This window comes from Emydura macquarii, unplaced genomic scaffold, assembly GCF_026122565.2.
Source record: "Emydura macquarii macquarii isolate MOO-44397 ecotype Brisbane River unplaced genomic scaffold, CSIRO-AGI_Emac_v2 contig_2768, whole genome shotgun sequence".
Classification (NCBI taxonomy): domain Eukaryota; kingdom Metazoa; phylum Chordata; order Testudines; family Chelidae; genus Emydura; species Emydura macquarii.
This window is the reverse complement of record NW_027132905.1, coordinates 33,418,084-33,445,872: the sequence shown is the minus strand read 5'-3', so window position 1 is coordinate 33,445,872 and position 27,789 is coordinate 33,418,084. Positions and strand designations below refer to the sequence as shown.

The following is a 27,789-nucleotide window of genomic DNA, read 5'->3' as shown; positions in this document are numbered from 1 at the left end:
CCCTTGTTGTCTGGAGTAGAGCCCATCTGCTCCGCCTATCCCTGTGGCTGGCGGCAACCACCACCAGGGACCTGGGGTGGGGTGGTGAACAGCATTCAAAATCCCTTGGCTGGGCGTAATACTTTTCTTGGCTCATTTAGGCATCGGGATACAGAGGAAGGAGCTTTGTTTTTGTTGGGCACCCCTCTGTAGGCCAGGGCGGCTACCACTCTATGGAGCCTCTCGGTAGCATATTAGAAGTTGTCTGACGCCCTTTTTGCTCCTTCGCCTCCAGCTCCCAAGTGGAGGCCAGCTCCTGAGCAGTTCCTGGTGTGCCCTAGAAACAACCAGGACTCGGGAACATGCTTCATATGGTGTGTATGGGGGGGGAAGGCTGCAGGCCACAGCCCCTCTTCCCACCAACCAGCGGTCCCCACAGAAGTCGCTGCCCATGCGGTCAAATCATCGTCCAAGAGCACATGGTGGGCTTTTTCTTATACTTGAGGCACTGACAGCATCCCTGAGGGGTTGATGGACCATGGTCCCATGCCCCCTCAGGAAACCCCTTAGGCCCCCATACAGTCATTGGGGTGACCATTGCCTTTGAGGCCATCTGCCTGGGGTTCTGGCACCTTCGTTGATGGATGCTCCCCCAGGTACCGCATCCCCAAAGGGACATTGAGGCACCATTGACAGACCCCTGCTGGGGCTGCCAAAAGCCTCTTACTGTGTGGTACTGTCGCTCCAGAGAGCAACCCCTCAGCAATGACCACCTCGACTACCAGGTTCGTCGTGGGTGCCATGGCCAGAGCAGGCATACGGACAATGCTCCAGTGAGCTGGAGTGACCCGAGCATCATCCCTGCACCGAGGACTTTTTGCACTCTGCATACATCTCGGCACTGAGTCAAGCTCCAGCGAACAGGTCTGCCCGGCCTCGGTGCAGGGCGAACTCCTCGGTGCCGAGTCTGGCACAGCCTCGGTACAGGGACAAAACCTCGGTGCCGAGGCTGACTCTGGCACCCGGGCTTGCCTCGGTGCAGGGCGAACTCCTCGGTGCTGAGTCTGTCTCCGGCATCCGGGTTCTGCACCACCCAGCTCCTCGGTACTGAGACTGTCTCCGGTGACCAGGATCAGCGCTGTGTACTTGCTGGCAAACTCTTCAGTGCTGGAGTGGTGGGATGGACCTCACCCAGTGCCGGGGGGTCTAGACTGGTGTCGGGCAGGCGACTTCACTCTCCACCTTGATGCAGGTTGGTCCGGCGACCGCAACCTGGGATGACTTCTAGGGGAGCGTTCCTGCTCTCCTCTAGGAAACTGGTCTGCAGAAGATCTTCCACCCCATACCAGGGATCTCCTGAGCCATTCAGGGGGTCCCAACACAGGCTTCCTCTTAATGCCAGCCCCTTCTCTCTCGCGGAGGTATGGTTGGCGACGGCGTATGCAAGGCCAATAAGGTTCTTGCCACCCTTCAGCCACCGAAGCTGGTAGGTTCCGAGGGGCTCCCCCACTCCTTGAGTCAGGGGAGGCTCCCTGGCTGGAGACGCTGGCTCTGGCAGTGGGTCTCCGTGATCCAACCTCGGTGCGGATCAGTGCTCCACCCCGCCTGCTCCAACAGTGTGGGAGAGCCCGAGTGTTTCCGTCTCTGTGGTGCTGAGTTGGATTGGTGCTCTCTGAAAAGTGGTTGGCTCAGAGCCGGCTCAGGGCTCCGTGAGCCGGGCTTTCAGGTGGATTTTCTGGAGGTCTGAAAGCCTTATGATCTGTTCTCTTACTTACAAAGAACTTCCCCCCCATGCTTTAGGCAGTGGGGGTCAGTTAGCGGGAAAGCCCTCCCACCGGAGCGCACGGCTTGAAGCCATGCACTGAAGCATACCTGCTCCCTGTAAGAAACTAAGCTAGACTATCTTCAAGTGTCTAACTACCACTACAGCAGTTACTAATCTAACTAACTAACTAACACAAAAAATCCTAGTTTTAAGGTTTAAACACGGGGAATAAAGCACTTGCAATGGAAGTGCAGTCAGTTCCAGTAACCATCACGGGTGGAAAGAAGGAACTGAGGGGGCATAGGGCCGGCAGTGCCTCATATACCGCAGCATGTGCATGGGACTCCAGCTGGCCCTACGGGATCTGTTAAGGGGAAAAAAGTTCCGGTAGCCGTGCACGGAGGTGTGCACACACCTATAGTGGAATGGACATGAGCAATCACTTGAAGAAGAAGTACCTTTTTCCCCCTTCAAGTACAATCCTGATCTCCTCAGCATCCTAGGGTCATGAAACTTGCTAGTGGGTCCTATGTTTGTATTCATGACTCTGCCTCTGTGGCCCACTAAGTCTTGCAGAATGACTGAATAGTTCACATTTCAGTTCACATACTCACTTGCCCCTTGTAGTGGGTGAAATACTGGAATATGAGTTCCATCAATGGCCCCTACACAGGATGGAAACCTGATAATCTGAAATCCCCCATTATTTCTAGAAGTCTTCTTATGGCAACCCTCCGTGGGTAGATCACAGTGTTAACTGCCTCACAAACCTGCATGATCCACCCCTTACTGTGGACTTCCCAACCCCAAACTGGTTTGCAACAGGCCTATCGATGTTTGTGTTGCCAACTTCCACAGTGCAATAGCAACCACTTCTGAACCAGGATGACTTCCCTGAATCAGGTGTTCTGGAGCTGAAGGTTGAGTGCAAGCTCCTCTCATAGCGCAATAAAGGTCTGTTTCCTCATCCTGAAATTCTGAAGCCACTGCTGGTCATCCCAGTTTTTCAAAACAATGGGATCTCACCACACCTTGCTGGTTCTTCTGCACCAGAAGTGAGAGTACATCCAAAGGCCTACCATCAGTGACCCTGGAAAAGGGAATTCAGTTACAAGCTCAGTAGCTGCAGGATGGTTGAGAAGCACGTATTTGGAAACTGAAAGCTCATTGGCGCTGCCTAAGCACCCATCTTGAGCCCAGTGTAACCAACGCTGTTCATATAATTGGCACCTGCTGCACATTACATAACCTTTGTAAGGGTAAAGGGAATTATCAACTTTTGCCATATCTGTACCATGTGAGCTGAATTAATTGTCCTTGATCCTTAAGGTCAGCAGTCTTTGAAGTGTCAGAGAGTTCTGCCCAAATTTCATTCAGCATCTTGCCAATCATTTACTCCACTGCATAACCATTTGTCCCTCAATAAGGAGCAGGAGCAGAACTAGATCATCATCTTGTTGCTCCATCTCTTCCACTCACTTTTTCAGGGAATAACAGAGAAAGATTACAAGCTGATCAGGAACTGCCATCAATAAATGTGTGAAGGCCGAGGACAATACCAACAACACACAACAAAGCTGTTTCTAGAGCATCTCCCTGTAACATGCAGAATCCTGGGAAACCACTGCAGAAATGGTAGCACTAACATAGCGTAAGAGCAGCAGCAGCAGTGTGAAAGCGGGTATACACATGTACACAGTGTTATACCTGTGTCCAGCACTGCATATGTGGATACGTGGCATAAGTATGGGTAGCATGTGCGAGTGTGTACATAGCCCAGTATTCAAGTACGCATGCTTATGTAGGCATAATCAGTATTTCTCCTGATAGTTACTGGGGCTTTAGGAAAAATACAGGGAGGCTGGAGGACTGATTGGTAGGAACTGGAGGATATCTTTGATAAGATTTTGGGATATGGGCGTAGGTACCACCTGGCCCTTAGAAGGCACCACATGGGCTGGGTGAGCTAGTAGTGCCTGTATCTCAGACTCTCAAAGCCAATGCGATCCCCAGAAGGAATTCAGTTTTCAGTGAGAGACATGACAATGGCTGGGGGGCTGGGGAGTGGCTCCAGTAATTTGGGGAGTGGCACATTTATGTCCCAGGATGGAGGTGGTTCCTGAGCCTGAGGAAACATGAAGTCAGAATGTTATTACTGTAGGTGAGAGGACATGGTAAAGTCCTGGCTGATGGGTGGAAGGCTGAAGTCCCAGCCAGATGCACTCTTGCTGAGCTGACCAAGAAGCCAGATTGTTTGGAGTGAGGCAGGTCATCCTGAAGAAGAAGAGAGAATCTGATAGAGAACCTCTCCCATCTCACAGAGCAAGGATTTCTGGTGGGATGCTCCTGCTCTTTGGTTAACATTCCAGGGCCTCTGCAGGGCAACTACAGCTCCAGCCACTCAAGCAGCATCCGGCTCAGATGCAGGGCAGGATGCAGAATCTGGCCCTGCCCAGGAGATAGCAGATCCAGGTTGGACCGAAGAATCCAGTGGCAGGTCCAGCAGTTAGTTGGAAAAGGCCATGCTGGGCAGAGCACAACACATTGGCCAGCACCTTGGCAACAAGAAGGATCAGGGGCTGCCTTCAAGGACACTTGGCTCCAGCCCAGGAGGAGTGGGTCTGCTAGAAACCCAGGGTTGTTTTCGTCCAGGAGCAGAGCTGGCTGCATGTGGCATTGTGTGCTATGGCACCAGAGTGGCTCCCTGCCCCAAGATCAGAGCACTGGTCAGTGAGTCTCTGAGAACTTCCTGCTGTGGGAACGTCCTAAGCAGCAATCAGAGAAGGTGAGGAGCAGTGGGTCTGATGTGAGCTGAGCTAGACGCTGACCTCTAGCAGTGAGATCTGCCCTTTGCCTTCTGGGGATCTGCAAGTTGCTTCTGTGCAAATCACTGTCACTGTCTCTGCGTGGCAGCTGACAGGGGAATGTGTCCCTATTGGCAAGCTTCTCCTGGGCATGGAATATGAAAGGCAGCTGGTGTCAGAATCCACAGTACAGGAACAAGACCTTGATATGACTCCTGGATGCTTGGTACTGGAGAAGAGCCCTCTTGAGGGCCTGCCTCTCTCCTTGTGTGAACTTAGTAAAGGCCCAATACAAGAGGAATCAATAATGACAGAAAAGGCACTGGGCATGCATGTCCACCAGAGGCCTAATGCCACAGTGGGAGCTTTGACCTTACCTATGGACAAAAAGCACCACACTGCAGTGGGAGAAGCTCACCAGAACTCTGACACACAGGAGCCGACACTACTTGGCATACAGCCAAACACCAAGGCTCCTATACTCCTAAAAATACAAGGGCAGGAACAAACCTGGCTGAGGAGGTAACATAATGCACCACTGCAGCTAGCTGACTCCGGCATGCCCCGTAAATGGGTGTGGGAGGGCAAGAACACAGGTAGGGTTTACCTCCCACCCCATGGACACTGCCCTACAGACAGTCCCATGCTCTGCAGCATCCAGAGGGGGTTCCCTGGTGGCTCTGTGCTACTCAAACACTCAGCCTTAGGAATAACCCTCATGCTATAGACACTCACCTCCACCAGCCCTGTTGTTGCTGCCTGCTCCAGCAGAGACACTGCCTTCTGTACGTCAGCCCCTTCAGCTTTGAGCCCATGGCGTAAGAGGTATCTGGCATAGCGGTATTGGGCCATGGGGTGCCCATTGTTGGCTGCACAATGGTAATAGAGAGCTGCCTGGAAACAGAGAAATACCATCAGGAGCTCCAAGAGGTATTCATGCCAGGCTGCGCTGTCCCAGGTGAGGAGGCTGCTGGTGCCCACTCTCCAATACTCAGCTAGCCTGGCAAGGACACCATCACATGCACCAGCATCTAAACCTCCTTACCTGTTCTCATCACAAGCCATGCATACTCCCCCAGATAGCCATTGGCATAAACACTCTCCCTACTCAGCGCCCTGTAGCTCCCAGACATGCATCAGAAACAGGAAACTGTTCAGGTGACACCCTGCTTCTCACGTACGATCATCAGGGAGAGAACTGCCTACCACCTTTTGTAGCCCCCTAATTTGACATTCCTGCATGTACCCCAGAACTTGATAGTACTGCAGTCAGCCATTTTGTATGTTCAACCACTGTCAGCTGAAAACTAAACACCACATAACTAGAAAATAGCTAGAAATCATCTCTTTAGGACCCCAAGAAGGCCAGACTCTATAGTTTCGAGCTTGCAGTTTTACTAATCAGAATGGGAGGTTGGGACAGGGAGTTAATATTCCATAGGAGAAATGTTTGGACAGCTGACCTTCGTTTTAGGTGCCTCTAACATGTAAGTTTTATTATGGTTATGACTAGAAATGCTTGGCTGATAAGAAGAATAATGAATTGTTATTGGCTGCTGTTAGGGAAACTGTTAGCCTATTACAGGCTATTATGAGTTACATGCTTTGTCCGGAGAAACTTTATAAAAAGTTTAGCTAGAAAGTGTGCTTTGGAGCAGTCTGAGGAAGTCCAAGGATCTGACACCTAAGTTCTCTAGCAGCTAGATGGAAGGAGGAGCCCCCCTGAAGCCTGGCTGCTGATTCTCTGAAACCATTCAGACTTTTTAGGTAACTACAAATATTTGGAATGCCCTGAACCTACAGCTACAGCATGTGTGTGTGCGTGTCTGTGTGTGTATCTGAGACATAATAAATAAGTAGTTTTAGATGAACGGACTCTTCTTTCATCAATCATTCATCAGACGGAGCTGAAAACTGGGGAGTGTAAGTGGGCCTTATGGGGAGGCGGTGAGTTTTGTGGAGTTGTGTGTTTATATTTTTGTTTATTGTTTTGTTTTGATTTTTTCCCCTTCAGTTTGCAGGAGCTGGTACTGGGTGATATACTGAGATCAGCTGACCCTAACTAAGGGGCGGGGCTTCCCTAATTAGGGGGCGTGTAAAGGGAGCCCTCAATCAGGCAGCGGCATTGGAGCCGCAAACAGCTGAAAACAGGGGAGTTTGTAAGGGGAGTTTGGGGAGAGAGTGTGAGGTGTTCTGGTATTGTTGGGGTGCTCGCTGGGGGTTGTTTTGGCAGGTTCTTTTTGTTTTTATGTCTCTCAATGGCAGGAACTAGGGGAAAAGACTATGACAGATACAGAGAGACAGTAGTAGTAGTCACTCAAGCAGTGGAAGAGACAATGATGATTGGATGTGGAAGCTGCGGGATGTACATGAGCTTGGAGGGGGTACCTCAAAAGAACTTTGTATGAAGTGCCGCCTCATAGAGCTGATGGAAGAGAAGATCTGAGGGTTGGAGATGCAGGTGGAAACTCTGGTTGAGTTTAGAAGGGGGTTCGAGCAGATGGAACCCAAAGGAAAGCAAAGGAATGAAAAGGCTGAAGGGAAAAACCCAGACCTGTAGATGGGAGCAGGACCAACAAACTCTGAGGAGAGAACGCTGGGTGAGGAAAGCGGCTATTGGAAGCATTTGACTACGAGAACCTGGCAGAGGAAAAGATGGGCTAGTGAATGAGAAACAGAGCTCAGAAACAGGTTTGTGGAGTTAGAAAATGAAGAAGGGGCACAGCAGGTGGTTGCTGAAGGTGGGAGGACAAGGAAGAAGAGAAGAGCAGCTAGTCCTATACAAAGAGTGGATGAGCCAATGGAGATACCACAAAATAAGAGCCCTAGGAGGATACAGGAACGGTTGCAGAGCATTGCAAAGGAAAATACTAGAGAAGATGACTTGCAGCCAGAAAGAAGAGGGGATAGGCTGGAGAATCGAACCATCACAAGGAAAAAGCAGGTTTAGGTGAATGAGGACTCCCTGCTTAGAAGAAGAGACAGGCCTGTAACCAGAGCTGATCCAGAGAACAGAAGAGTGTGTTGTCTGCCAAGTGCTAAGATATGGGATGTGGACCTCAGGCTGAAGAGGATCCTAACAAGAGCGGGAAAGAATCCATTGATCATCCTTAATGTGAGTACAAATGATATAGCTAGATTCTTGCTGGAACATAACAAAAGAGATTATGCCAGGCTGGGGAAGATTATTAGGGAAATGGAGGCTCAGATGATCTTCAGTGGGATTCTGCCTGTCCCTAGAGGAGGACAAAAAAGGCCTGACAAGATTCTGATGATCAACAGATGGCTCAGGCAGTGGTTTTGTAAGGAGGGCTTTGGGATGTATGGTCACTGGGAGGCATTCATGGACAAAGGACCGTTCTTTTGGGATGGCCTTCACCTGAACACTTCTAGGATGGAGGCTGGCACAACTGATTAAGAGAGCTTTAAACTAGGGAGTTGAGGGAGATGGTTGGGAGATGACCAGGTAATCTCCATGCCTGATTTTAGCATTGAGAGGGAGGAAAATGAAGAAAGGATATCGCAATGGGGAGCAGAATGGACAGTAAGAGGAAGGGTAGTGTAGGTACTAGTCTAATAGGCGATACTGGCAGTAGAATGACTGCCAAATCAGTTAAGGAAAGTGAGTGAAGCCAAACAGCAAAAATTAAGATGTTTGTACACCAATGCGAGGAGCCTGGGTAACAAAATGGAGGAACTAGAGAAAGTGAAACCAGATATTATAGGGATAAAAGAAGCATGGTTGAATAGTAGTCATGACTGATGTACAAGTATTGAAGGGTATGTGCTGTTTAGGAAAGACAGATATAAAGGCAAAGGTAGAGTAGCATTGTATATCAATGATGAGGTAAACTGTAAAGAAATTAGAAGTGATGGAATTGATAAGATGGAATCTGTCTGTGTAAAAATCACACTGGGGAAGAAAACTACTAGAGTTTCCCCTGGGATAGTGCTTGGGGTGTGCTACAGACCACTGGGATCTGATCTGGACATGGATAGAGAACTCTTTAAGGGTTTTAATGAAGTAAATAGTACTGGGAACAGTATGATTATGGGAGACTTTAACTTCTCAGATATACACTGGAGGACAAGTGCTAGTAGTAATAATAGGACCCAGATTTTCCTGGATGTGATAACTGATGGATTCCTTCACCAAATAGTTACTGAACCAACAACAGGGGATGCCATTTTAGATTTATTATTGGTGAGTATTGAGGACCTCATAGAAGAACTGGTTGTGTGCGACAACCTTGGTTCGAGCGACCATGAGCTTATTCAGTTCAAACCAAATGGGAGGATAAACAAAAATAGATCTGTGACTAGGGTCTTTGACTTAAAAAGGGCTAACTTAAAAAAATTAAGGGAATTAGTTGGGGAAGTGGACTGGACTGAAAAACTCATGGATCTAAATGTGGAAGAGGCTTGGAATTCTTTCAAGTCAAAGCTGCAGGAATTATCTGAAGCCTGAGTCCCAAGGAAGGGGAAAAAATTCATTGACAAGAGTTGTAGATCAAGCTAGATGAGTAAGCATCTCAGACAGGTGATTAAGAGAAAGCAGAAAGCCAACAAGGAGTGGAAGATGGGAGGGATCAGCAAGGAAAGCTGCCTCTTGGAGGTCAGAACATGTAAAGATAAAGTGAGAAAGGCCAAAAGCTAAGTAGAGTTGGACGTTGCAAAGGAAATTAAAACCAATAATAAAAATTTCTATAGCCATATACATAGGAAGAAAACAGAGAAAGAAGAAGTGGAGGTTAAAGATAATCTAGGCATGGCCGAATATCTAAACAAAATCTTTAGCTCTATTTTTAATGAGGCTAATGATGATCTTGGGGATAGCGGTAGGGTGGCTAATGGGAATGAGGATATGGAGTTAGTTACTATTATATCCAAGGTAGAAGCCAAACTCGAACATCTTAATGGGACTAAATGGGAGGGCCGGGGGAAGGGGCAGATAATCTCCATCCAAGGATATTAAAGGAACTAGCACATGAAATTGCAAACCCTTTAGCAAGGATTTTTAATGAATCTGTAAATTCAGGGGCTGTACTGTATGACTGGAGAATTGCTAACATAGCTCCTATTTTTAAGAAAAGGGAAAAAAGTGATCTGGGTATCTACAGGCTGTGACGCTGGCTGGATTAGGGGGGCCCTTGAGATGTATTCAGGAGCTCTGATTACTCCCTTCTACACCAATCTCGCGTTGGGGGTGTCACACTGGCTGGATTGGGGGGGGGGGGGCATTTATTATATTTTTTAACATCAATATGTCAAAATCATAATAATTCATGTGAGACATGCCATGTCAGGTGTGTTAGAAACGCTATAATGTGCTAAGTAATATGTTTATGTTCATGTGTCATATGTGTAATGGAAGTTATGGATATGGTTGATATATCTGTATTTCAAAGTGTGCTGTGTCTGGGCAACACCCCAGACAGAATGGCTGCAGAACAATAGCCTACTCAATGGCCCATTAAGAAATTCACAGGTACAAGGGGCCCAGGGGCAGAAGCCAGGGATATACCTGATGAGTCACCAGGACTTACTCATGTGACTCTGGACTCCATTTTATTCCTGTAAAATTCCACAAGCAACATGGCAAAGCCCAAAGGACATAAAAGGCAGCTGTCCCACATCCATTTTGTCTTTAGTCTGTCTTTGTCTTCAAGTCTTCACCTACCTCTGGATCAACTCATCTACAACTGAACTTAACTTAAGCTGTGAAACAAAGGACTGAGATCCATCCAGGCACTGGATGTACACCAGAGGGACTATACAAGTCTGCAAACTCCACAATTCTTCTAGAAACCTGATACATATGAACCTTCAAATCACTTGTATGTATCTGATTGATTTAATCCTTTAACACTTCTCTTATAGTTTGTTTCTTTCTTTTTATAATAAACCTTTAGTTTTAGTTACTAAAGGATTGGCTGGCAGCGTGGTATTTTGGGTAAGATCTAAACTTATATTGATCTGGTACTTTGGCTGAACCTTTGAGGTCAGGAGAAACCTTTTTGGTAAAGAGCATAGAGTTTTAAATAACTGGTCTCTTTACTGGACCTAGTAGCTGATTGGGAGCCAGAGACTGAAATGCAGTAAAGGGGGCTGTGTATATTTTTGTTTTGGCTTCTTGATAACCAGTGTGAGGAATCAGAAGCATTGTTTGTGGCTGGTTGGGAAGTCTGACTTCAGTGTCATCCACCAGTGCTGGGAGAATCTGCTCTCCTTTTGCAGCCTGCCCTGACCTTGGCATTTTCAGGTGGCTACCCTAGGCATGGACCCTAGGTCACACAGGCCTGTTAGTTTGACCTCAGTAGTATGCAAAGTCTTGGAAAAAATTTTGAAAGAGAAAGTAATTAAGGACATTGTGCAGTAAATGGGATAAAATACAACATGGCTTTACAAAACGTAGATCGTGCCAGACCAACCTGATCTACTTTTTTGAAAAGATAATAGATTTTTTAGACAAAGGGAATGCAGTGGATCTAATTTTCCTAGATTTCAGTAAGGCATTTGATATGGTTCTATATGGGGAATTATTAGTTAAATTGGAAAAGATGGGCATTAATATGAAAATTGAAAGGGGATAAAGAACTGGTTAAAGGGGAGACTACAGTGGGTCATACTGAAAGGTGAACTGTCAGGCTGGAGAAAGGTTACTAGTGGAGTTCTTCAGGGATTGATCTTGGGACCAATCTTATTTAACCTTTTTATTACTGACCTTGGCACAAAAAGTGGGACTGTGCTAATAAAGTTTGCAGATGACACAAAGTTGGGAGGCATTGCCAATAAAGAGAAGGATCGGGATATCATACAGGAAGATTTGGATGATCTTGTAAACTGGAGTAATAGAGATAGGATGAAATTTAATAGTGGGAAGTGTAAGGTCATGCATTTATGGACTAATAAAAAGAATTTCTGCTATATGTGTCAGTTGGAAGTGACAGAGGAGGAGAAGGACCTGGGTGTATTGGTTGATCACAGGATCACTATGAGCCGCCAATGCCATGTGGCCATGAAAAAAGCTAATGTGGTCCTTGGATGCATCACATGAGGTATTTCCAGTAGAGATAGGGAGGTGTTAGTCCCGTTATACCAGACACTGGTGAGACCTCATCTGGAATATGTGTGCAGTTCTGATCCCCCATGTTTAAGAAAAATGAATTCAGACTGGAACAGGTGCAAAGAAGGGCAACTAGGATGATCCGCAGAATGGAAAACCTGCTTTATGAGAGGAGACTCAAAGACCTTAGCTTGTTTAGCCTAACCAAAAGAAGATATGATTGCTCTCTATAAATACATCAGAGGAATAAATACCAGGAAGGGAGAGAAATTATTTAAGTTCAATGCCAATGTGGACACAAGAACTAATGGATATAAACTGGCCATCAGGAAGTTTAAACTTGAAATTAGATGCTGGTTTCTAACCATCAGAGGAGGGAAGTACTGCAATAGCCTTCCGAGGGGAGCAGCGGGCGCAAAAAACCTAGCTGGCTTCAAAACTGAGCTTAATAATTTTATGGAGGGGATGGTATGATGGGACAGCTTAGTTTGGCAACTGACTGATCTTTGATTACTGGTGGTAGATATGCCAATGGTCTGTGAAAGGATGTTAGATGGGGTGGGTTCTGAGTTATTACAGAGAATTCTTTCTTGAGCTGGTGAGTCTTGCCCACATGCTCGGGGTTTAACTGATCGCCATATTTGGGGTTGGAAAGGAATGTTCCCCAGGGCAAAGGCTCTGGGGGTTTTTCGTCTTCCTCTGTAGCATGGGGCATGGCTCACTTGCTGGTGGATTCTCTGTACCTTAAATTTTTTAAACCATGATTTGAGGACTTTAATAACTCAATCATAGGTTAGAGGTTTATTACAGGAGTGGGTGACTGAGGTTCTGTGGCCTGCATTGTGCAGGAGCTCAGACTAGATGATTATATTGGTCCCTTCTGACCTTAGAGTCTATGGGTCTATGAGACGGAGGAGCTATGCCGCAATTTATTCATTCCTCACACCATCTGGAGAGAACCAATTAAGTTACCACTGCTTTGGGTTCTGAAAACACTGGGTAACACTCTCAGGTACACCCCATCCCCAAGCACACGCACCACATGCCTGCCCTACTGCTCCTAATACAATCACACCCACCCTGTCCTCCAAATGCCATCACATGACAGCTCCGTGGCAGCTGCAGCAACTGCTGACACAGGAGAGTGAAGGTAGGAAAGTGGGATGATTGGAAACTGGTGACTGCAGCCAGTCCCTCTTTTCCTAGTCACAACCTCTATTCCAGCGGGAGTGGCATAGGGCCAGCTACACCAAAGATTCTTCTATGCCCATGGACTCACATAATGCCCAACAAAATTGGTTTTGCAATTCCTTTACACGAGTTGACTGGCATAAGACAGCCACAGCAAGAGCTCTGCTATGACCAATGCTCCCTAGGTTAGAGATGTGAATCTCAGTACACTCACATGATGCTGCTGGGATGTGACCCAGAGATGACGTGGTTCCTGCACATGTGGTGGTTTTACATATGGCAACAGGATTCCCCAGTACACTCTCAGCCACTACTAATTCTGTATACATAAGTGTATAGCACAGAGCCTGAGAAGGTACGTTTGGAAAGGGGAGGACTGCGAAGAAGCCCAGTCTCATCCCATGAAGGGCAGTCCTCCCAAGGTACCCATGCCATTAAAGCCTGCACTTGTGCTCATGCAGCCTTAACTTTAGCATCTCCCAATGAGAGGGGGTTTCATTCTGCAGCCCTGACTTTCCCTCCTTGGAGTTTCCTGGCAGGAATAATTAATAGTTTGCATTTACCTGTACACTACCTCTCACTATAGCCATGTAGCAGGACTGGGATCCTGTGGGATCCCATAGGACCCACTGCCATAATAGCAGAAGTGGGATAAAAATTCAAGAAACAATGCAGGAGCGGGTGGGAGTGGGTATTGCGGGGCGGGACGGGAGCAGGATTAAAAAAATAGTCCCGCGCAGGGTTCTGTCTCCCTCCGCAGGACTTCAGACATACCCCTGGGGTGCAAGGTGCCCCCTAGCTGACAGTCAGGGTCACCACCACCACCATCTGCTGATGCACACAAGGGCACAGATGGGAACAGTACCTTGCTCCCCGAGCCAAGGGACCTTGGAGCACACTGTCTCACAGGTGCTCCCTCCCCATCATTGCTCCTACTTGTGCTGCTGTGAAACAGGACTAATAGTGCTCGCCAGCTCCTGGCTGTGCAGGGGGAGGCAGAGGGGTGGTTCTGCACATCACTAGGTACCTTTGCCAGGTCTTTCTCTGTGCCTCTGCCATGCTCGTAACACATGCCCATGTTGAACTGGGCTTTGCTGTAACCCCGATCTGCTGCCAGTTTGAAGCAGGAATAGGCTGCCCTGTAGTGGCCATCCCGCACGCTCTCAATCCCTGGGGAGGGAACAGTGCATGTTCAGCAAAACAGTGCAAAGGCAACAGGCAGGACGGGGTCATGGTGCTCATCCCGACCCACCCATGGCAGCTGGTTCATCCCTGCTTCACTGCACCCTGCCAAGATTGTCAACTCTTGGCCCCACCCCACGCCATGGAGCTTAGGAGGTGGGAGGGATCAATGACCTGATCCTATGTTGGGAAGGGGTTCTCTGGCCTCATCACCAGCCTCTCCAATACTCCAGGCTCCCTGTCATTTCACTTCCCAGAGTTCATTGAAAAACAGGGTCAATGCCGTAAGAGCTGCAAAGGCCAAGAATGGCTGCAGGAAACCCTTCCTCTAGACAGGTAACGGGGACAGGGAAGAGGGACTTTGACAACAGCCCACTCACACAAACACCTGGGACCCATTACTAGTTCTGCAGCTTCCATAGGCCACAACAGCAAGAAGCCAGGACTTTTCCCTAAGCCACTGCCACCCACACAACCTCTCCTAGGAGCTACAGCTCAGCATTTTATTCTCCAGCTTGCCCCACAGGCTACCATCTCAGGCAGAGGTGCTGCGAAGTTGGGACAGGCACTGTGTGGGAAGGTAAGACAGAAATGGCCATGGCTGTCTAGCAGCATTGCCCAGACAGCAATGCAAGTTGCAGCTGTGCCAGGAGAAAGCAGCAACAATGCGCTAGGCAGCAGGTCTCGCCGAACACAGCTAAATGTTATCTGGCACAGGGATCCAGCTCCTTTCTAGCACTATACGAGACCTGCAACCGATCTGAGGGTGGGGCCAAAAAGGGAAGGTGTAGGGGAGTTCATCGTCTCTAGTCCTGTGATCTGCAGTTTAGGGCATAACAAGCCTGGGCCACATTACCAAGGATATTGAGCGCAATGGAAACGCTGAACCGGAAAACCTGCTGCAATTGCGTAGCTGCTTCCTCCAGGCACTCCTGCTGCGCTGGCTTCCCCTGCTAAGTGGAAAATGACAGTCTCAAGAAGAGAAGAGAATTAGAGGGGTGCTCGCAAGACACCTAGTCCCATGACAGCTTTGCCACCCAGAAATACCCCCTGCTCCTCCCCTTGCCACGTCATGTTCAGCCGCAGTGGCAGCATCTCGCTACAGCCAACATGGAGCAGCCCATTTCCTGGCACTCTAAGTCATTCGAACAGAAGTAGTCCCATCAGCTAAATGAACCATTGTCCTTGCCTTATTAGTTTTTCCTCACTTCCCTGCTAATTAGCAGCATCCCCTAATTTGCCTAGTCAGGAGTGGGAAAGAGCCAGGCTTGGAGTACTTGTTTCCTCACATCAGTGACCCAGTTTGGTACCACAAGTGACAGCAGTGCTGGTGCTGCAGCTAATTTCAGATCAGCTCCATTCTACTATTTACAATGCAGTTCTACTCTGGAGAGTAACGATGTAAAAATGGCCCCTTCTCACCCAGCATGTTTGCTGCCACCTGTCAAACACAGCAGCTCTCAGCAAACAGAAACATAGGGATCTTTTCACTCCTGCAAGCCCTGCAGGACCGGCCCAGCCATGGAACAGGAGATGAGTCTGTCCTATAAGCCCTTCAGAGCCAGCCCAGCCATGGAACAGGAGCTGGGTCTGTCCCTATGGACGCTGCAAAGCCGGCCCTGCCATGGAACGAGGAGCTGGGTCTGTTCCTATGGGTCCTGGAGAGCCAGCCTAGCCACAGGGGAGGGAAGAAATGGTGCAGGAGCATGTCATTCAAGATGTCCAATAATACAGACACAGATGGGGGTCTTGAACTAAGGCAGTCTTAATTCTGACATTTCCTAACTTTTGGTTGCTTGTGTTTGCCACCTTACTAATGTGGCTGAATGAGTTTGTGTGTGATATGTCCAGTGGGGTCCTGATCCTGCTTGGGTCCCATCAGCACTCGCATGTGTGCTGTGCTGATTCCTGGGCAGGACTGGAGAATGCCAGCACACACAATCTGCAGTCCCTCTCTGTGCAAAGGGAGCAAAAGTGTCATATCCATGACTCCTGCTCTGTGGGCATGCCTCTGCCCAGGGAGCTCCCCGGGGACAAGATGCATGAGTCAGGCCGTACTGGAAAGAGCACTGACTCTGTGCTTTGGGACAAACTCCTTCTAAAACCAACGACCCACAGAGAAGAAAAGAGACTATACCTGTGCAGTGCAGTGGGCTGGCCCCGGGCTGGTGCTCCAGCTCTCAGGGAATGGATGTTCCCCTGCAAGGAGAGATCAGGGTTAGGCAATGGTCCTGAGGCAGACCAGCAATCCTGCTGTCCCTCTGCCCCTGCCCATTCCTGCTCCTTCCGCTCCAAACGACCCCACTCTGGAGAACTGGATTCTATCCCTGCCTCTGCAACAGAAGTCCTCTGGGAGGCTGGGCAAGTCACTGCCACCAAACTTTCACAGGTGGTCACTCGTGTGTTCCTCATTTCCTGGGTGCCCAACTTGAGACCTTCGGGTCTGATTTTCAGAAGATCTGTGCACTCTCAGCTGCAACTCAAGTCAATAGGAGCTCTGCTTTGAACATAGGAAGTGCTGTGTAATGCTGAGTATTCTGAAAAATTAGCCATCCAAAATGAATGAGCACTTTTGACTATAACTGTCTTGTGCCTCATGTGTAAAATGGAAATAATAATCTTCCCCACTTCACAGGGGTTGTGAATACAAACTGGACTGTGAAGGGCTCAAATACTACAAAGACAAGTTCCAGGAAGCAATGAATTCTGCTCTGGGGTTTGGATGGTGACAGTGAATAAGGCAGCGGTCAGAGTGATGAGAATATATACTGCAAAGGTGGCCAACCATTCAGTGAGCACTGTCCTCTTGCAGCAGTATGGATTATGCCACCAGCATCCCTCCTCCATGCACCACTGCTCTAGGGCACTCATAGACAGAGCCTAATGCTCCTTGACCTCAAGAACTGGAACATATACTCTAGTTCAAACAGGAATTATTGTGGTGAAGTCTCTGGCCTGTGTTACACAGGAGGTCAGACTAGTTGATCACAATGGTCCCTTCTGGCCTTGCAATCTATGACTCGATGAATCCTCTTCTTCAGTCACATCAGCTCTCCACATGGAGAAACTGCCATGATGAGCCATCTGGATTTATGGTTATAACAACAATTTGTGACCCACTAAATCATAATGATTTCCTTGTGCACAGGGTTATTAGGAAACATAGTGGCACTATGAAGCAGGGTGAGATCCCATATCCCCCACAGCTGGCTCAGAGAATGTAAAATCCACCACAGACTGAGGGCAGTTGTCTCAGTGGTCAATTCCCCTCCTGCACTGTTAAAAACATGCACTCAATTTCCAGTATAAATTTGGCTGCTTTCTGCTCCCAGTCAGTGGATCCTGTTGTTTCTGACTGCTGCACAGAAGTCTTCCACTCTCAGAAATATCCTTGTGCACAACTAGGTGCTCATAGCCCATGATCTAAGTCCCTTCTTAACCTTGGATAAGCTAAAAAGATGGGGTTCCCTCAGATTTTCATGGCAAGGCAGGTTTCCCAGACCTCTAATCACTCCTGAGGCTCTTTCCTGGACCCTTTCCAACAGTCAATACCCCTTCTGAAGCGAGGACACCAGAACTGAACGTAGTACCCTGCCCCACAGGCTGGTACCTGTTTCTGGGAAGAATTCGAGCTCTCCTTGCCCTGAGGGGATGCCAGGGGATGGATTCTCTGGTGCAGTGTCTGGAATCCCTCCCTGCAGGGAGCAGGGACCCTTCTGGTTACTGGGGCAACTGGATGAAGCTGCAGCTGGCACTGAAACACAGAAGATAAGCCCCACCACCTAGAAGCCATGCAGGGTGCCACCTGTAGGACATGCCTGGGGTCGCCAGCAGCATCTCGGCCCCCTGGAGCATTTGCTCAGAACTCTCCCGATTCTGAGTATGGGGTCAAAGGGCAGGAGAAGTGATAATTTCACCAAGTCCAGGGAAGGGAACAAAAGAACCTGTTCTGCATGTCTCAGCCCAGAAGGTGCCCAAGCCAGTGTGAAGGGATGGGGTGTTTCCCAGAGACATGACCCCCAGCCCACAGGGCTTCACACCCTGCTGGCTCCCAGTTTCAGACTGACAGATGCCTTCTGCGCAGGGGTAGCGCAGCCCTCCCTGTGCCCTCACAAAAGAAACCCTCATCTGACAAGGGCATGTTGGGCCCCTGACCTTCTGCAGGAAACAGAACTGACCTGAGTGTTGATGGGGCAGCAGAGAAGGGGGGAGCCCGCCCACACAGGGAGGCCTGTCCTTTCTCCCTGCCCTTGGCACAGGGCTCAGCCACGGGATCTGCCTGGCCAGCTGCAGAGCAAACACAGCTAGTGCACCCTAAAGGAAGGAAAAGACAAATCAGAGAGAATGACCACCCCTTTCCTCTCCCTTTCCTGCAGAACACAGCTCTCCCTTTCCACTGGGCGCCCAGCTGCAGTAGAGCATCTTGCCTGCAGCTCCCCACCTACACAGCTTCCCAGCCACAACTCCCCACACACTGCCATAGGGCATCCTCTACACAGTTCCTCACCCCACTCCCGGGGGCTTCCCAGTCTCAGCTCCCAGCCACCCGACTCCCTTTCCCACTCCCACAGGGGATCAAGTCTGCTGCTCCCCACCCTCAGCTCCCACCCCATTCCCAGATCAGAGCTCCCGCCAATCCCCCAGCAGCAGCTCCACCAACCCGCTCCCCACAGGGTGTCCTAGCCATACCCCCTTTGTAGCAGAATGCATACGCTGCAGCCCCCTCCTCCCTATGAGGAGAAGTCTGTTCCTCACCCAGGTGAAGGCATCCAGGACTGTGTAGTGAGGCTGCAGGTTCAAGGGCCGCCGCACGTTCCCTTGCTCCCAGCCATCTCGACCCCATCTGCTCTGCCAGCCGGGTGAGAGAAAATAACTGAAAAACAAACAATAATGTAGAAGCCATTTACTTGCAAAAGTAGGCGAGATAATGAGCTCTCTAGACTACAGGGGCCCACCCCACAGTTAAAGCAACCAGAGCTTTCTGTTTAGAGCTGAGTTTTCAAAGTGCTCTAGAATGCACAAGCGAAGTCTGATTGGGGACCTAAGGCTGGGTTTGCAGTGCAAATCTGGGGTCCTTTGACTGTAACATGCAGCTGCAAGAAAAGCGTGGCATGAAAATTGGCCTGCCAGTTGAATGCCCACACAATGTGCTCTGGGGGAAACTTGGAATCATTTTGGTAAGGGGATTCCCAGGGTATTAGGTCCCAAAGTATAAGCCTGAGATGGAGTGAGCATGGAGCTGTGCTGAAGCTATGTCAGGAGAGCAGCTGCCAGCTCAGTTTCTCTGGACGCTTGCTACTGTAGATACAGGGACAAAGCTGGCAGCTGTGGGGTCTCAAGTGTGCCTGTTAACCCTGCTCCTGGAGTGAGCCAGCCTAGGCCATGGAAATGAAATATAACTTCACCCCTCCCTAAGCCTGCCATTTCCTGGGTGCTCAGCACAACTCCAATCCACCATTCCCATCCATGCACTCCTGGTGCTCTGGTCACAGAATGCACCAGAGAGCACTGCCAGCAGCAGGTGCTCCACACCTGACATTGACATATCAGGAGACTCAGGGCTGCAGCTGTGGAGATCAGAGCTTTAAAACTCCTCCTTCAGTATCCCCTCCAAACTGGCAGGGGAATCCAGTGCTGCTGCGCCTGCTTGCACAGCACTAACTACTGCCCTGTTGTTCACTTCCCTCCCTTTAGGTGGCGCTGCATGGTGCTCTCCCAGAGAGATATTGCATCAGGAGTGAGGGAAGCAGCAGCATGAGCAGTGGCAGAGGCCACTGCAGCTAGGGAGCAGTCAGGGGAGCCCAGTGTGAGGGTGGGAAGGAATGCAGAAGGGACAGATCTGGGATGGTGGCATGGCTTGGACAATCTCTGGTGGTGTGGATAAAGCTTAGCCAAGATGCTGGAGGGGCAAGAATTGCAGAGTTGATCTCAGCAGTGGCATTACAGGGCATTTGGGCATTTTTCTGCTTTACTCCCACTGTTCCTGGATTTCACAGTTGCAGCTGTTGCCAAGAGCACTCTTTATTGCTTGGGCTTGGCAAGAACATTCCAGTCCAGCCCTCTGTGTGGTTGCTGTATTGCTCTCCGCAGGGCATTCACAAATTGCCACAGATGCCTGCCTGCAAATTATGCAGAGCCTCGTGCCAGGAGCCCACTATACCCATGCTCCAGGGCCCCACTGGCTGCTGATTTCTTTCTAGGTGAAGGCTGAGATCCTACTGGTGACCTATAAATATGGCTTGAAAACTCCACTCAGCCAATGGCTTAGGGCAATGAAAATGAAGACGAGTAACTGGGCTGAGTTCTTCCACTGAAAAAGGCTCAAGTGCTATGTTCCAGCATGAGGTGACCTGTTCCAGCAAACCAGCAACCTCTTCTCCCTGCAGGACCCTGCTGGGAGTGGGAAAGTGGAGCAGCTGAGACTCCAAAGGCAGAGCAGCAAACCGGGCAGACTGGAACTGGGGCAGAGGAGCGGGGTGGCTGCGGGCAGCAGAGATACTGGGGAGGGTCTGTTACCGACCATCATATAAAACCGGAGGACAGTTGATTACTCCTTAAGCACGTCTGTAATGTGTGGACAGAAAAACAATGTTGTTTTGGGAGGCCTTCAATTTAGGAGACATATGCTGGAAGGTGTCCTGCAGCCAGCGGTAAAACATCATTAGTTTCTAAATATAACAGATGTTAATTTTCTAAGCCAAAAGATATTGCATCCAACACGAGGTAACTATCCTCAACTTCATTATGAGGTATAAAGATACATTAATCACTGGATCGGAAGTTGGTGTTTGCTTTGGGACCAGTGATCATGACCTGATGACATTCACTATGAGCAAACAGAATACTTCCAACCAGTAATATATTAGCTTAGTGCTTCAGAAAGGCTAATATGCCAAAGCTGAGGAAAACTGAGTTAAACTGATTGGGAGGAAAAATGGAGACAGAAAGCTGTGACTGATAATACTGAGTTCTTTAAGAAGTTAGCTAAAAAGCCATGATTCCATAATCAAGAGAAAGGACAACTTTGGCTAACCCATTCTAGATCAATGGCAAAATCAAGGCAGCAATTAGATATAAAAAAATTATATATAATAAATGGGTAAAAGAGAAAAAAGACAATTATTATAAATCAGAAATTATGATGTGTAGAAATATAAGAGTATCTGATATTTGTTGGAAGACTAACACAGCAAAGCATACTGCTACTTGCAAATTCTAAGCATGTATAGGGGACAGCTTTCTGATTCAGAAAGTTGAGGAAACAACTAAGGGGTCGTCCATTTTGGATCTGGTTTTGACCAACAGGGATGAAGTAGCTGCAAATGTGAAGGTGGTCAGGAACTTAGGAGGAAGCAGGGGGTTGGACTAGATGACCTCCTGAGGTCCCTTCCAACTCTAATACTGCAGAGAGGGAGTTGGGTGGAGGAGCAGAGCGGGGCAGAGCTGAGCTTCCCTGCCCTGCCCTGCTACAAAGCTTGGAGCTAGTGTCGGTGTTGTGACAGCACCCAGCCACGGGAGTTAAGGAGAAGCCCGTCCAGGCAAGGTGGGAGGATGCAGGCCCCAAAAGCCTGAAGGAGGACCACAAACAGGGAGGCCACGGACAAGCGACCCAGGGAAGATATTAGCTCCTGAACTAAGCAGTTTGAGGCTACTCCTAGCAGGGTCCCTGGAGTAGAGGGTGGGACCAGGCCCCCCCCCCGCTCCCACCCAGCCACACTACCGGTGTAGCTGAAGGGAGCATAGACCCACGGGGCCAAATAGACTTACCTTGCCACACATGGGATGTTGTTTCAGGAAGAAAGATTACTAGGAAGAGATGAGATTCACCTAACAAAGAGAGTGAAGAGTATCTTCGCAAACAAGCTGGCTAACCTAGTGAGGAGGGCTTTAAACTAGGTTCGATGGGGAACTAAGCCCGGAGATAAGTGGGGAAGTGGGATACCAGGAGGAAGCAGAAGGAGGAGAGTGCAACAGGGGAGGCCTCTGGAATTGCACTGAGGAAGTAGGGCAATCGGCCAGTTATCTCAAGTGCCTATACACAAATGCAAGAAGCCTGGGAAACAAGCAGGAGGAATTGGAAGTCCCGGCACAGTCAAGAAACTATGATATGATTGGAATAACCGAGACTTGGTGGAGTAACTCACATGATTGGAGCACTGTCATGGATGGGTATAAACTGTTCAAGAAGGACAGGCAGGGGCTGTGACCCGTCCCATGCCCAGGGCAGCCACCTGATAATGCCAACGTCAGGGCAGGCTGTAAAAAGAGAGCAGATTCTCCCAACACTGGTGGGTGACACTGAAGTCAGGCTTCCCAACCAGCCGCAAACTGCACTTCTGAATCCCCACAGAAGCCAGTACACAAATACACACAGCCCCCTTTACTGCATTTCAGCTTCATGCTCCCAAATCAGCACTGGGTCCAGTAAAGAGACCAGTTATTTAAACTCTATGCTCTTTACTAAAAAGATTCCCTGATGAGCAGGATCCCCTGGGAGGCTAATATGAGGGAGAAAGGAATCCAAGACAGCTGGCAGTATTTTAAAGAAACCTTATTGAGGGTGCAGGAACAAACCATCCTGATGTGCAGAAAGAATAGCAAATATAGTAGGTGCCCAGCTTGGCTTAACAAAGAAATCTTTGGTGAGCTTAAACACAAAAAAGAAGCTAGGATGACATACTCATATCACATTAGGAAGTACTTTCCAGTATATGAGTAACTATAAAGGATATTAAACTACATCTATTAAGGACAGCTATTTTTAAATCAGCAGGCCCAGATAACTTGCAATCAACAGTCCTAAAAGATTTGGCTTAAGATACCTGTGGCCTACTGATTTTAATTTTTAAGAAATCTTAGAATACTAGGGAAATTGCAGAAGACTAGAAGAGTGCTAATGTTATGCCAGTATTGCAAATGGGATGACCCGGTTAACTATAGTTCAGTTAGCCTGACATCAGTCCCAGACAAAATTATGGAAAAGCTGATAAGGAATTCAATGGCTAGAGAATTAAAGGAGGGTAACACAATTAAGGAAAGTCAATGTGGTTTATGGAGAGTGGGTCTTGTCAAGCAAACCTGATTTCATTCTTTGATGAGATTAAGAGTTTGGTTGATACAGGTATGTAACATACTGATTTGTGTAAGGAATTTAACTTAGTACCACTATGACATAATACACCTCTGTGTCCTACACCCTACACACTACTGTAATAATATTTACACAAAGTGTGCCCTGTAAGGTATCATTTGAAATCTTATAATTTGCTGGTCAGTATTGTCTGGGTAAAATATGTGTGGCAATGTTGTATGTGAAGCTATAAGATTCTCCCGTATGATGTTATTAACGCATGTTCCAATCCTGACAGCCCTGGCCAAGCAGAAATCAGGTATGTCCTAAACAAAGGAAGGAATATCTGCTTGGCTTAATTTGGATAAAAGTAGTAAACAGAATCATCAGTTAGCGAGGGAAAACAAAGGAAGTTCAAACAAATGGGGGAAAAAAACAGCAGGGAACATCGTTCCACATATACTCTTTGTCACCTGGATCTCAGCTGAAAATATTTTTCAAGAGGGGAATCGAAACTATAAAAAGTTGGAACAAACACCCTAAGGCACCCCTTTCATTCTCCTTGCCCATCTTTACTGCACCTGAAGAGACAAAGGAAGCAGCTGTTGGACTCTGTGGGGTACTGACCTAAAGTGTTTGGTCACTTCAGTAAGACTGCTGAAAGCATGTGGTGAGAAAACTTTGCTTTGAATTTAATATAGTTTGTTAAATTAGGCACCAGTTAGCATTTCACCTTTATTTTTCTTGTAACCAATTCTAACTTCTATGCCTCATTACTTGTACTCACTTCAAATCTACCTCTCTGTAGTTAATAAACTTGTTTTACTGTTTTTTCTAATCTAGTGTGTTTGCTGAAGTGTCCCGGTAACACCATTTGGGGTAACAAGTTGGGAGCCTATTATTCCTTAAAAAGAAAAACAGACTCAGTAAATTTGTACTGCCCAGGAGAGGGCTGAACAGTACAAGACATATGTTTCTGGAGGAAAATCTCAGACTGGGAGTGTGTTGGGGTCACCCTGTGGTAATGTTTAAGGCTGATGAGAGCCAAGGTGTGGCTGGCTGGCTACAACACACACACAAAGTTGGAAGTGCCTTACATGTTGGAGGCTATTTCTGAGCAGTCCAGGTTGGAGGCTAAAGTAGGGCCATTAGTAGCAAAACTGTGGTGGGGAGACACATACAGAACCAAGCGTACACGAGTTTTCTGGCTGGGTTTTTTTGAGTGGGGGCAGAAACGCATGAAACTCCTGCTACATTTTAGCAACCCGAGGCTTTGCTTGGGCTGAACAGCCCTGACCCACCCTGATTCCTCTGGGACCATTTCAGGTTCAAAATTCAACCTTAACCACTATTGAATTTTGAACCTCTCACCCTCTGTTCCACCTGGGTTGGAGGATTAGTCACTCTATCCCTCCCCTAGTCTTGTCCTGTTCCCTTGGGACACCTAGTCCCTCCCCACCCCCCCACATACAGGGATCACCTGACTGGACCATAAGGACCTGTTACCCAATCCTGCACCAAGGCCAGTGAAAAGGGTGCTGGCCCCACAGCACTGGATCCCCGTCATCATCAGACGACAGCAACTGGGCACTCAGTCACCAGTGGAAGCACAAGTTGCATGTAAATTCCAGTTTTGCTGGATTACACTGGCTAGTGTGCTGATGACATGTCCATTGCACTGAGCCACTAGACTCAGTCTTCAGGCTAGCAGTGCTCAATAATATTTTTCATGTCTGTATAAAGCCTTAAATGTGTCATGCACGGAGGCGGGGGGATTGAGCTGGGACAACCAGTGTGGAATATTTACATTGTTTCCAGGCACTCAGGCAGCAACTTCATGTCAGCAAATCGCCATCCTCAGGGACATGAGGCAAGGGCAACACAGGACTGGAGGGGAGTGAGTGGGGCGCAAAGCAGCAGCTCTAGCATTGGGTGCCATTCACTGATGCTGGTGGCAGCTTTGGAAGGAAGCAGCAGCAGGCAGGCACCAGCCTGGGGTCTAGCTCTACTCTGAGTAGGCAAAGTTACTTGCCAATGTTACCTGCTTTGGAGCTGCACCCACAGCAAATGGTGGCAGTGAGGTTCCTGTGTAGGCACGACCAGTATGCAGTACAGGGAGAGAGACTGAGCTACACTGTCAGGCCCTTGCTGAAGCACCAGCACAGCTCACCAGTGGGAGTGCTTGGCACCCTGGCCTGGGGCCTGCATGGGCCAGCCAAGGGGTTCCAGAGCACTCTGGAGACCTCACTCAGCCAAGTGCATGCCACCCACACTGAGCTCCTGAGTGTACGCAAAGGATTCAGCTAGAACACTCTCCCTAGTGTGGACATCTGAGGCAGGAGGGCAAGAGACACAGAAAAAGAGGACTATGCCAGAGCTCTGCTTGGGGCAGAAGGGACAGAGACATGGGGTGGGGGCTGGGGACCAGAGGTGAAGCTGAAGTTTATAAGAAGGGAAAAACAGACAGAAAACCAGGGCCTGGATTAAAATCCAATGACTGCAGCAATTCTGTAAATCACCATCAGGAAAAGGGATTTCATGTTGCAGCTCCTGAGAACAGGGTGTTGCCCTTAGGAGCATGTTTGCTGTTGCCTCCCACACTGGCTGAGGTAGAGGGATGATAGGACCAGACCAAACCCAAATGGAAACCATTCCATTGGACTCCCCTTTACAGTTCTTGCCTTTGCAACAGGCCTAGAAGTCCAGGCCACGCAGACCCCAAAAACTGTTTCCCTGATGCCCCAAGCAGAGTGGGCACAGAGGTACAGCAGCACCTTCAGCTGCTGCTCCCCCAAGAAAGAATGGGACATGGGCTGTGCAGGGCTCTCCCCTGTTCCCTGCCCCACATTCTGGCTGAGTACCGTGCTGTAGGGGAGGCCCAGGTCTCCTCCCCGCACCCCCATCAGAAGGCTGCCCATCCTCACCTCTGTTCTGTTGGAGCCTGTCCAGCAGTGAGCGCTGAGGTGGCGTTCTGGAGCTCCTCATTGCCGGGGAGGGTTGAGATCCCATGAACAGAGCTTGAAGCATTCAGGACATGGAAGTGGTGAAGGGCTGCATGTGGAGCGAGAGGGAGAAGGGACCAATGTGTTGGGATTCTGCTGGGAGGAGATTCCAGCCACCCCAGCACATAGCTCAAGGACAGGGCAGCCTCTCCAGCATTAGGACATGCTCTGCCCCCCAAGAATACTGAGTCTGGCTACAAGAGTGTCGATGCTGCCTCACTGGCACTCTGCTCCACAGGGAGCCAGAGATTCTATCCTTCACTCCCTTCAGGAGTGACCTTGTGCTAGCCCAAGGAAACCCAAGCACCATTTCTAGTTACGTGGGGAGCAAGCTGCCGGTGAATTTCCAGACTAATCTCCACTGGGTGTGGAACTTCCAGGAACTCCCTCCACTGGGGCAGAATTTCCCAGCCTCAGCCTCCATCCAAAGGGGAAGGATGAGTTGGAACAAAAGTAGTTCAAGCAGCGTGGGCAGCAGCTGCTATGTTATGCTTGTGCTGTGGTTCTCACTGCATTGTTGGTCATAAAGCACCCTCACAATGGGGTATTTTGAATTTTAGGATTAATTGAAATGTAAATTGTAGTTTAGCAAGTACTTGAATTTACTAGAGCACTGGCTGTCACAGCTTAGCGAGCACAGCACCAAAAAGTACCATTTAGAAAAAACAGGACTACCTTGCTGTCCCCCTTTGGAAAACAAACAAAGTAGGCTGAGGCATGAAATTAAAGGTGGGGCTTTAGTCCATGTTTTAAACGAAAGAGAAATGAGTGCACTGAACATCAAGGCAACAGTGCATTAGCAAATGTCACCATGTTTCCTGCATACCAACTAAAATGGCACAGTATTCATTACACTGACAGGGTTTTCTGCATCAAAGTCGCCATAAAGCTGGCAATAGGCACTGGAAATACAAGAAAATCTCAGCCCCTTCCCCAAACCATTGTGTCTGTGCCCAGCACTCCCATTCATGCAGTCTCATGGAGCAGGAGCACTTGCTGCTGGTTGGCAGAGGCTGAGGGAGCAGTAATGTACTGTGATCTCCCTAAGGGACTCCCTAGGACAGTTGCAAGCGTCACGTTACATCTGTATTTCTAGTTTTCCTGCATTTGGGTTTTGGGAATTAAATGTTCCTACTGCTGAAGGACAGAAGCACAGAGCTGAGCGAGGTGCCACCAACCCTACCATCACATTATCAATGTTCTTTATACTGTATAATAATCCCCATCTCATGTAAAGGGCTTGTCACCAGCACAGCACACCTCAAACTGCTCTATCAGAGATGAGGAAACTGAGGCACAGGGGGCGAGGCAAATGAACGAACCAAGGTCACCCCGCAGGCCAGGGGCAGAGCTATGAACAGAACCCCGGTGGGTGCCTGGCCAAGTGGCAGGTGAGCAGGGTCTCAGGGACTGGGACCTGTGCAGAGTGAGTGACCCTGCCAGGCAGATGCAGGCCGGCAGTACTAGGGGGTCCTGGCCTGGGCTGGACCAAGCGCTCACTGCCACGCCACGGGGGCGTTAGTCCCTCGCGGGCCGCCGGGCACCGCCTTACTGAGGGGCAGGCAGTGAACTCCGGCGTGAGGCTGGCCTGGATGCCGATTTCGGACCCGATGAGGTGTGGGGCGGCGGGCTCTGGGAGGGCCGATGGGAGGCCCAGGGCCGGGCAGGATCGACGGCCATTTTGGTAAGGGAAAAATGCGGCCTGGCGGGACGCTGGGGACGTGTCAGCC

General features: G+C 48.9%; 1 protein-coding gene across 2 annotated transcripts in view; it reads right to left on the bottom strand.

Moving 5' to 3' along the window:
* Positions 1–27,789, bottom strand: part of DELE1 (DAP3 binding cell death enhancer 1) — a 48,867-nt gene that overhangs the window by 20,592 nt on the left and 486 nt on the right. Inside the window, exons 2-9 of one of the 2 annotated variants that reach the window (XM_067566965.1) lie at positions 25,982–26,108; positions 18,743–18,860; positions 18,166–18,301; positions 17,598–17,741; positions 16,125–16,186; positions 14,844–14,940; positions 13,833–13,975; positions 5,284–5,442 (exon numbers count right to left, since the gene is read on the bottom strand). In XM_067566965.1, the coding sequence (XP_067423066.1) occupies positions 5,284–5,442; positions 13,833–13,975; positions 14,844–14,940; positions 16,125–16,186; positions 17,598–17,741; positions 18,166–18,301; positions 18,743–18,860; positions 25,982–26,108 (986 nt within the window). The remainder of the gene's footprint in view (positions 1–5,283; positions 5,443–13,832; positions 13,976–14,843; positions 14,941–16,124; positions 16,187–17,597; positions 17,742–18,165; positions 18,302–18,742; positions 18,861–25,981; positions 26,109–27,789) is intronic. The other variant, XM_067566966.1, reaches the window with a different exon arrangement.